This window comes from Euprymna scolopes, chromosome 24, assembly GCF_053919585.1.
Source record: "Euprymna scolopes isolate OS-2025 chromosome 24, ASM5391958v1, whole genome shotgun sequence".
Taxonomy (NCBI): Eukaryota; Metazoa; Mollusca; class Cephalopoda; order Sepiida; family Sepiolidae; genus Euprymna; species Euprymna scolopes.
Genome location: NC_136505.1, coordinates 91,830,629 through 91,842,119, shown reverse-complemented (window position 1 = coordinate 91,842,119; position 11,491 = coordinate 91,830,629). Strand labels below are relative to the sequence as shown.

Below are 11,491 nucleotides of genomic sequence, written 5' to 3'. Positions count from 1 at the left end.
GAAGTCGCGTTAAGCAATAGAGAGGAAATGAATGAAAAAAACGCGCGTTCATGTTGAAGTCAGGAGCTGCTAAAGTGCTAGTCAGATTTAAAAAAAATTTTTGGATATGTATTCGCTTTAGTAACCCCCCGCACCATCACCACCACACACACGCACACATTTTTTGAAGAGAGATTTTGTCTGATATTTTAAAACATTAGCAACGATCTTCTCAACTTTATTTACTTACTTTAAATGGAGATAAAAAGGCGACTGATATAATAATAACTATGACACGGACGAGTACTTTACCCTTTTTCTTCGTTATCTTATTTTATTAGACTATTAGTTTGTCAGACAAGACACAAAAATACTTAACAACGAAAAAGTCAAGGTTTCTAGTTATGTCTTAAAAATATATATATATATTAGCAACGAAATTAATTAAAAAAAAAAAAAAGAAAAAAAAAAAAGAAAAAAAAAATGCCGCCAATTAGCTCCAAAGAAACCGCGACCGTTTACAATTGTAAAACCACAGAATCTACCGAAAATGAAGAACTTGTTAAAAACCGGGATGACGAAAAAAAGCTTGACTTTCTTAAAGACGCAAGTAACCCAAGTAGTTCGGCCCTGCAAAGGGCCCAAATGACTTCCCGTTTTGTATTTCTTGTGGTAGCGAGCACTTGCGGGTTTCTAGTGACCGGTTACCAAATGGCCGTTGTGTCCGGCCTTTTCCTGTTAAACCCTAATATTCCAACTTCTGCCTTCTGGAGACAAACATTGGTCGGAGTGGCCAGTGCCATGGCCATGGTCGTTACCCTTACCTGTGGTCATCTGTGTGATAAAATTGGCCGCAGGTTTACAGTGATGCTGTCCGCAGTGGTCGCCCTACTTGCAGCATCCATGGAAACTTCAGGACTCTATTACACTTTGCCAGGAAGGATCCTCGCAGGAGTGGCCATAGGTAAGATCCTTGGTGTTGATTTCCTAGATTTACACGTAAGTCTGGCTTTGTTCCTTATTGAAGGTTCGGTTTGGTATCCTTTTGTGGTGCTAGTGCAGTGAGTGCACTTACTGATCCGCGCTATTTTTTAAATCGTATTTCCAAGTTTAATTAAAGTTTTCTGATATGTTTTTTTTTTTGTTTTTTTTAATTCAAAGTATAGAATAGTTACAAAACACCCTCCCCTCAGCATGTTAAGAATGGCTTTTTAAATAATAACGTTATTATTTCAGCACGGATCAATAGTGCACTAGTACCCATTTTGTCAAGCATTTCAGACACTGGAATGAAGTTTGATCCGGCTAGAATATTTAACATCGGTCATGCTTCGGTCTTACTCGCCCAAGCCTTACCCCCCCCCTTTTGTTTGTCGGTCGCCTGATGTGCCCCAACTGATCGATGGCAAAGGGTCCGTTATTGGTGATACTGAATTTTCTCGCTTACACACCCTATTCCAAATTCGTAGCCGTGGGTCGCCATCAGTAGACTAGACTGTTTCTTTTGAGTACTTATGCACAGTAAGTACTGTTCAAATTCGCAAATGCCTAAGGCACTTACTTCGGTGCTTCTACACTTTATTGCCGAAATTGGAGACACCATTTAATTTCATGCACCTGCTGTGCAAATGTAAGGGAGACACCATTATTTTAAACTATGGCCTAAGCATGACATAAAAAAAAAAAAAAAAATTAAACTTCCGGAAAGAACTATGGAAAAAAAGTGAATAAATTACTGAAAACGGGAAATGAAAACAAAAACATTTATTGAATAAAAATTTATCAAAATATAATTGTAAAAACATTTATTGAAAAGTTTCCGTAAGAAAATATGGTACTTGTACAGTTTAGCCAAGACATTAAAAAATGAAAATATCGAAAAAAGTTTAAATTGTATGTATCCGTTATGGAACGAAGTTATCCGAAAAAAAAATTCACTTAATTTCATCAAGTAGCTTTTTTTTTTTTTTTTTTTTTTTTTTTTTAAGCGGAAAAACACGTTTTTATGAGAGCGCGTTGAAGGCGACCATCTTGGATTAAAAAAAAATTGTTTGAATTTTATGACAAAGGGAGATAACTTCAGTTAAGGCGCTGACACCCCTCCCCATCTCTAAATACTAGCTTTTCTTCCTAAAAATCGAACATTTTGCTCGGTATTATAACAAATTATTTGTCGGGGTTTGTATTACTGTACACATAGATTCGAAAAAGTTGTCAAAAAACAAATATATAACAAATAAATGTTATCAAAGGCAAGATAAGTTACTTTTCTACCAAACTGGATATATTTTTTGTGTTTTTATTCAATGTAACATGTTTATTCAGCTCGAACATGCAGTGTTTACCGATATTGGAAAATTCAAAATGGCGGCCGACTCTCTATTAAACACGGTAAGTTCGAGAAAAGGTGTTATAAATAATAAACTAGACAAAATACTGTTAGAAATTCGCTCAATATATATTACCGTGACATAGGTTGACATATATTCGGTGTTTTTTTTAATAGTATTTTGTCTAGTTTATTATTTATAACAGTTAACACCTTTTCTCGAACTTACCGTGTTTAAGAGAGAGTCGGCCGCCATTTTGAATTGTCCAATACATCGGTAAACACTGTATGTTTTTCGAGCTGAATAAATATGTTACATTGAATAAAAACACAAAAAATAGGTACTGGTCGCGATTAGAGTTCCCTGCCGAAACACCCTAAAAAAACACTGACTTCTCTCTTAGTTGCCATAGTAACTAAACGATCATGAATTTTTTATCGACTTTGTTTTACTGTTTATGAATATTGAAATAAAAGACATTACTACACATTTATTAATAATATCTCACTTTTAATCACTTTTATCGACTTTTTTTTACTGTTTATGTGTCACTTTTATCGACTTTTTCTTTTATTTTTTAAATAGCATTTTCTTTTTAAATGACTACGTTTTAACCTTACAATTGAATAAAAAAAAACATTAAACTTTAATTAAGCTTAGAAATACGATTTAAAATATAGCGCGGATCATAAGTGCAGTAAGTGCACTAGCACCCATTTTTTTTATTAAGAAATGTTTAGTAATTATTTTCTTTTAATATTCATAAACACTAAAAACGTCGTCATTTAAAAAGAAAATGCTATTTAAAAAATAAAAGAAAAAGTCGATAAAAGTGACACATAAACAGTAAAACAGTAAAAAAAAAGTTGATAAAAGTGATTAAAAGTGAAATATTATTAATAAATGTGTAGTAATGTCTTTTATTTCAATATTCATAAACAGTAAAACAAAGTCGATAAAAATTCATGATCGTTTAGTTACTATGGCAACTAAGGGAGAAGTCAGTGTTTTTTTTAGGGTGTTCGGCAGGGAACTCTAATCGCGACCAGTACCAAAAAATATATCCAGTTTGGTAGAAAAGTAACTTATCTTGCCTTTGATAACATTTATTTGTTATATATTTGTTTTTTGACAACTTTTTCGAATCTGTTTACAGTAATACAAACCCATTTTTCGCTGTAAAAAAAAAAAAAAAAAAAAAACTACTTGATGAAATTAAGTGAAATTTTTTTTCAGAACTTCGTCCCATAACAAATACATACAATTTAAACTTTTTTTCGATATTTTCATTTTTTTAATGTCTTGATTAAACTGTACAAGTACCGAAAATATAATTTTAATACAATATTGTAATGAAAGCAACATTGAATTTTTATAAAATAGTTTTTTGTTTGTTTTTTTTTTTTGTTTTTTTCGAACAAATAAATAATTTTAAACATGTTATTGAATTAAAGCAAGTTTGAAGGGTTAACAACAAATTAATCAATAAGTTGACCAGTGACCACCGTGAAAAAAACACTATATAGTCAGACATATATCAAGTTTTTGTTGAGAAATATGAAAAAGAACCACAAAGAGGCGCTTTTAGCACTAAAAGTCCCCGGGGACGCAGACCAGAATTTTGCCCGGGTCACCCATACTGGATTTATATTAAGAACAATAGGCTCCACATTTTGGTCAAGTTTTAAAAAAATCTGTGCTAATGCACTTACTGATCCGCGCTATTTTTTAAATCGTATTTCCAAGTTTAATTAAAATTTTATGTTTTTTATTCAAATGTAAGGTTAAAGAATAGGTATAAAGCACCCTCCCCTCTCCATGTTAAGAATGGCTTTTTAAATGATAACATTATTATGTCAGCATGGATCAATAAGTGCATGAGTACCAAAAAATCTAATGGATGGATCAAAAGTTATGGAGCAAAATGTGTCATTTTGGGCCATTTTGGAGCCCTTGGGAGCGCAACGGGAATTTTTGTAAAAATATTTTCTTACTCTGTGCACATCTATTTAATGAAATACAATTTGTGGCAAAATTTCAGGAAAAACTAACGGACGGTTATCTGGCAATAGTTCGGACTAACGGATGCATTGCAGTGAGTGCATCAGAATTTTTGTAGGAATTTTTGACACCCCTAACACGAAACTGCGAATAAAATATAAAAATCTCGTAATTTCTCTGTTAAAAGTGGGTTATTTATTTTCTTTATGGATTATACTTCCAAAATAAACTATTACAGTTGATTTAAAAGTAATAGAAATATATATATATATATTTTTTTAACAGTAATGAATTTTCCGAACTCAATATTTTTCAATTTTTAAACTTTAAAAATCTATCAAAATTTTTCTATTGATTCTATTTTTACGATATTTTCAGGGTCAATGTGAAATTTTATGTTCTTTTCAATAAACCGAATATAATATTTTAGACAAACGTTTTTTTTAAATTCACGCCCCCTCCCCATTTTCAAGTTTCTCTTAAAAAGTAAATAATTTATGTTGAATAGTTTTATATATCACAAATTGAAGAGAAAAGGTCAATAAATAATATATTCAAATTTAAAACAAAAAAAAACCCCGTTTTTTAGAAATTTACCTGTAAAGTCCGAAGTTTAAAACCTTTTTTTTTTTTTTTTTAAAAAAACACATTGTTTTTTGGGTTTTTTTTTTTTAAATGAAACCTTGGCCCTTGCTCCTTTAATTGAAAATAAAAATTAGGGCTTGAATTACATTTTTCGAGGAGTTATAAGCTTGGAAAGATGGGGTGGAATTATTCACTATTTTCACGAAATTTCTGATAGTGCTACGGATGCACAGAAGCACGAAGGCCAGTGAAAACATAGGTCACTCTCCGATAAATTGGGGGACCAATAAATGTTTATTTTATCATTATTATCAACAATGGAAGATTTTACTTTAAACAAAATCAAATAAAAAAAGACAAAAGAATCATTTTGGCATAAAAAACTGGGCTTTTTTGCCGATTCTGATACCCCCAAATCTTCCAATTTTTCCGATTCCCGATTCCGATTTTGATTAATCATCTTAACACTAGTTAATTTATCGTGTTTCTTTGATTCAGCTCAGAATCAAAATCTCTTTGTTGTTTGATGGATTTGGGTTTCTTTGTCTTCAATTCGAAAAACAAAAAAAAGTAGTTGTTATTTTTAGCACAGATCCTTGTTTTGCCACTAGGTGGTGTCTGAGAGAGTTTTTTTCCAAAAAATGTCTGTCGTAGTAGAAATGAGAAACCCGGTATAAACACACTTGCGACAGTTATCTTTCTTACTAAAATGTTTTGTCTTTTTTACTAAAATGTTTCGCTGATTAGAATAAGGATTCTTTTGTTGTCAAAAATGTTGGACAAACATATGTACAGCCACGTGAAATTGGTCACTTTTGAAAAACACACTTCTGATGTCATAGACAAAAGACATTTCTCCATATTATGGGTTCGGATTTTTAGTCAGCAAGCAAGAGAGCCAGTCAGTTGGTCAGTTGATCTCTTGGAAGCGAAGGGAGAATTTAAATGTACTGTTATATTATAAACCCTTTTTAAGAACTCAAAACACAACAACCTTTGGTGTAAGCAACAGTCCGTTTTTTATTTGTATCTGTTGTTCTTGCTTATGGTAGATAGAGAGAGAGAGTGGGTGAGCGACAGAGAGAATTATCGTGGCGTTCACTCGGTTGACAATCAAATCTCCAACTGCAATCTTTTTCCTTCTGTGAATTTTTCCTATCAATCTTTTCAAAACATCCACATAACCAGATTCCTTTCTGTTACATTTTTCATAACAATAACAAGGTTTGTTTATATTTGTGAGAAATATTGAAACAATTCCCGTTCAGCTTGTCAATTTCTGATATTTCATCCGCAGACGCGTGCCACATTTTAATTCATGAACATACATATATGTATATACACCTATACACATATATATATACTAGCATGTCAACCTGGCTTGAACCGGGTCATTCGTGTAACAGTACCTCTTTTAATAACCAATTCAGTTAAACAGTGTTTTCCCAAAAGTATAAGAAATTTAACTTTAAAGGGGTGAATGTTAGAATTTTGTATAGATCCTGGAGTCCGCAACAGATCATCCTTATCAATAAACAAACCAAAAGCTGATCCCTTAGGAGGAACAGGCTTATTTGAAGGTTGGTTCAAATATTTCAACTCATAGGGAAATTCTTTCCTCTGCATACAGGAAAAGAGTAACAATTTAGCTCGATGGTTAGTATCTGTGTCTCAACTTATCACAGAACCGCCAAACTTTCTCAAGGACATTGATCGCCCTAGGCAATGATGAGAATTCAGAAATATTTATTGATAAATTGTTCTTGTTAGATCAGAAATCATCAGAGAACATACAGGATATAATTTTTTTATTAGTGTCATTAAGAAAAAGCAAGGGGGACACAGGCCAGTTGATGGTAAGTTGATTTAACTAATCGATGCCGTGTACCAAAAAATTGTATAATTGCTCAAACTTAGTAGTGGAAAGGCCTCTAGACAAAGGAACATATTTAAACTGAGGGAGAATATTATCTTTTCTAGGTCGTTGAAACATATTAAGTAGATTTTATTTCTTTTTTTGGAGGTAAACTATGCTGAGTTAGGTCATCAAAGAAAATGCCCGCTAAGCTATCAGATTATAAAAAATGGGGGAAAAAAAAATCAATATTTAAATATTTGTATGGGGTACTCAGTTTCTAATGCAGCGTTATAGTAAATTGATCACCCATTTAACAACCAAATTTTAGGTCAAATTTTGCAAATTTAGCTTTTTTTAAAAGTAGTTTGACCTTTTTTGAATTCTTGCGACATGACAATCCGGTGGATACTATTGGTTTCACTTTTCAATATTTCAATTTTCGAATTTCGCTATAATAACAAAGAAGAACCCGATCTCCTATGAGAATTTTTGGTGCTTGTTCAAATTGGCACTTATGGTGGCATCTATATATTAATATGATAGTATATGTGTTATTTTCTGTGTCACACATGCATCCGAGTCGTTTCATTGATATGGACTTCCATCTCTTGTAATAAATAATTTTACTAAGAATTCTCCATAAGTTTTGGTTTCGGGTTCACCTAATAACATTCCAATAATCTATACTTTTTAAAAATAATTTTAGCAAGCATTTTTTATAAGTTTCGGTTTCAATTATAGCTGATGGCACTCAAGATATATGTATGACTACAAATATATTTTAAGCCCCCCTCTTTGGGTAGAGCACTGTCATGAATAATCTCACCCGCTACTTAATTGGCTGAAAAATGCGAAGCTCGTTGTTTGTTTGTTTACAAGCAGGCGGTTTGAGCACTGTAAAAGTGGTGGTGGGTGTCTATTCAAATAGACATTCCGACGAGTTATTTGCGGGTGTCCCATTCTGTGGTCGAGTGGGAGAACTGCCGACTGTCAACACGACGGGTCTAGGTTCAGTCCTTGGCTTGGGAGAGATGCTAGTGTAGCGGCACTGATGAGTTGTGATACAACGAAACAGGACTGTATGTCGATGACTACAAATATATATATTTTTTTTTTTTTTGTATAATATATACAGGAATTTACATTTATATCGGTAGTCGGTACCGACGGTTTCAAGCCCGGTAGTTGAGGACTGCTCTTAATGTCCGCCTCAGGCTCTCTTCAGTCGACTCTCCTTTAGCTTTTTTTAAAAGTAGTTTGACCTTTTTTGAATTCTTGCGACATGACAATCTGGTGGATACTATTGGTTTCACTTTTCAATATTTCAATTTTCGAATTTCGCTACAACAACAAAGAAGAACCCGATCTCCTATGAGAATTTTTGGTGCTTGTTCAAGAGTCGGCTGAAGAGAGCCTGAGGCAGACATTAAGAGCAGTCCTCAACTACCGGGCTTGAAACCGTCAGTACCGACTACCGATATAAATGTAAATTCCTGTATATATTATACAAAAAAATATATTGCTCTTATTTCGAGAAAGGTTTTTTCCCTAATAATAGAGCACTGTATGGGATTTCTTTTTCTACAAAAAAGTACAAATATATATATATATATATATATTTTCATTAGTTTTTGTTTCGCTTTCAATTCAAGCTAATGCACCCAAGTCATGGATATATATTTTTTTTGGAAATTGCAACTTTATAATATATAAAAATCGATAGAACACTAACTCTATAATAATATATACGAAATCTACAATATTAAAATATCATACTTAAGTGTACTTTACAACCTGGGCATCCTTGCTAGCTTAGATAGATACTTTTGCAGTTTTAACAAAAGAACTACAATGATATTAGAGCATCTCTATTTATGCTGAACATCTACAGAATGCCAACATCAATATATTTCATATGAATGAGTTCGCTGTAGATTTTCCACAGGTCCTGCTAGTTTATGATTAAAGAAAATACAAAAATGTATGATGTATATACCAGTCACGGGACGAAGATGAAGAATTCCAAAACTCGCGTAATTTGATCAAGTAATCTTATTTTTATTCAGGAAAATCAAATGTAACTATTTTGATGAGAGTGAAAAAGATGTACAATGAATTGCTGGACAAGGGCAGACAACCATAATGCACATGAAAACTGTCAAACTGATTACCTCCCTTTATTATGTTCTCTAGTAAAACCAGTGTTGCCAATTTAGCATTTTTCCCTCTAGATCTGGAGATTTCGTTTGCAATCTAGTGGATAAAATTTTAATCTAGCCGAGCCGCTAGCGTTTTTTGTTTTTTTTTTCTAGAAAATCTGGAGATATTTGACTTGCAATTTTAGATTAAAAAAAAATAAAGAAAAATGCTTGAAAATACTTTAAACTCAGCTCATTCAAGTAGGTAGAAAAGTAGTATATATTGCTTTTCATAAAAATTATTTGACTATTTGGTTTGTTTTTCACCATTTTTTTTTTTTTTTTTGTTAACCATTCTTAAAACTCCCTATAAAATCTTTCTGTTTTTTTTTTTTAAGTACATTTTTCTTGTGGGGAGGGGGACAGTCTATTTAGTTCAAAATACGATCTAAGCACCTCCTCCCTCTTAATGTAAGAGTATTTATTCACCTGGTAAAAGCGTAGAAAGTTAATAACTGAAAATTGTAAAAAGATGCAACAACAACAAAAAAACTTATACCAAACACAATAGAATTTAATCATCTACCGACCTGGATGCTTTTAACGTGCTAAAACTAAGTATTTTTCTAATTTTAAAATATGTTGTTAAAAAAATGTCTTTACACACTAAATAAAAAATAAACAAATGGCCGCTTATTGCTTAACAGATGGGGGCACTTAATACCTGAAAATTTGTAAACAAATGACTCATTCTACTACTAACCCTAAGTTTGAGTTGCATTCCCAAATTTAGAGTTAATGGTAATCATAGATTTTTTTTTTTAATACAATTTTTCAAGTATGAAGTTCCCAACGGTTAAGCAACAAGTTGTGAAGTTGTGTTTGTTATAAAGACAGTTAAAAGAAATGAAATAAAAAGAATGTAAACACAGTTTCAGCACATATAATAAGGAATATTTCAATTTTACTGCGTTTGGTATAAGGTATTTGTTGATTTTTGTTATAATTTCTCGGCTGTTAAATGTTCTACATTTTAATGAATGGCTGTGTTGTTTCTACTTACTTGCCTTCCCGAAGAGCCAACATTTATGATTTTACTTATTTTTACTAACATTTTCAACATTTATTATTTTAATTGTCAGCGTGAACCACCTTTTTTAATATACAGCATATGTTAACATCTCAGTGAAGTTTATTGCTTTTTTTTTTTTTTTTTTTTTTTTTAGCATTAAAAACAAAGTTTTTCACATGTGAAAAAAAAATAATGTTGTGAAAACCCCTGCAACCACAAAAAGATGCACTTGGAATTGGGGGGGGGGGGACAACAATTTTTTTTAATCCTAAATCATAAAAGATTTCTCCTTCATTAACCAAGAAAAGATAAAGTATAGTATCACAACAGATACTATACTTCAACGTTAATTTTTGTTTGGAAAAGTAAAAAATAATGTAAATAAACCGAAAATAAAGATATTGTAAAATTGGCAAATATTTAAACCATAATTTTTTTTTTTTTTTTTCATTTTTAAAATATTCAAAGCAGACAAAAATATACTCGATTGTGAATGGCAATCGTCATGAAAAGTACTGCCTAATTTAATGTAAAGTAAGGCCCTTATTTCCAGGGCTTTTTAACAGTTTAGGACTCAAGACTCTTAAACATTGTTGTTTATTTTTTGCCATGGAAGATAAATTCTGCAGGTTTTTTCGCTAAAACATTAGAGGAGGACCTCCAGTCTGTAGGTGAATGGGGAACATAAATGGATGGTAACATTCAATGCTGCTAAGACTAAGCTTCTTTCCTTTCATAATTACAAGAAACCTTCTCAACCACTGATAGCCATGGCTAATGATTAGGGCTGTGAGAATAGCATATTCTTTTCATTGTTTTGTACTCTTGATTATATATCCGTTAATATCTTATATGTTTTTATATAGACTGATGTGCTTCTCGGTTGATTGACTGTGTCTTACTGTGTCGGATATATACCAGAGAGTCAAAACAACGAAAAGAATATGCTGTTGTCACAGCCCTACTAATGATACACTATCTAAAAGCTCTTCATTCAAACTCCGCAGCATAACGTTCACAAGGAGCATGAATTGAAACAGATACATTGAGAGCATTGCCAAAGCTGCTGCGAAGAAGGTAGGCTTTCCCTTATCATTCTAGAGGGTTACTTATGCTGGATAGTATTTTGTACATCTACAATGCCACCATCTACCCATGTATTGAGTATTGTCGCTACATTTGTGGCATAGCCTTTCTCTCCTGGACTGGGTTCAAAAAAAGAATCGCCACCCTGATAGGTCCTGCTCTGTCAGCTAAATTCCAACCCTTGTCTTATCAAAATGTTGCAAGTATTTTAATGAAAACTGCTCTGAGAAACTCCAAGCCCTTGTACCCCTTCAATATAGATATCCCCGACAAACCCAACAAGCAGCAAAATCTCACCCCTTCACAGATCCCTAGATGCCGGAAAGCCTCTTACTTTAATAGTTTATTTCCTTGAACTACTAGACTTTGGAGTCCCTTTCTGGGTTCCTGCTTCCCTGTCTGTCATGCAGAAGTTTGAGTGCAATGTGAACAGACATCTTGC

The 11,491-nt window shown here is 32.6% G+C and overlaps 1 protein-coding gene across 1 annotated transcript in view; it reads left to right on the top strand.

Annotated features, from left to right (window-relative positions):
- Positions 1-204: 204 nt before the first annotated feature.
- The window catches only part of LOC145246847 (proton myo-inositol cotransporter-like), an 83,828-nt gene continuing 72,541 nt past the window's right edge, over positions 205-11,491 (top strand). Inside the window, exon 1 of the mRNA XM_080108693.1 lies at positions 205-943. Within this exon, the coding sequence (XP_079964819.1) occupies positions 463-943 (481 nt within the window). The 5' untranslated portion in view covers positions 205-462. The remainder of the gene's footprint in view (positions 944-11,491) is intronic.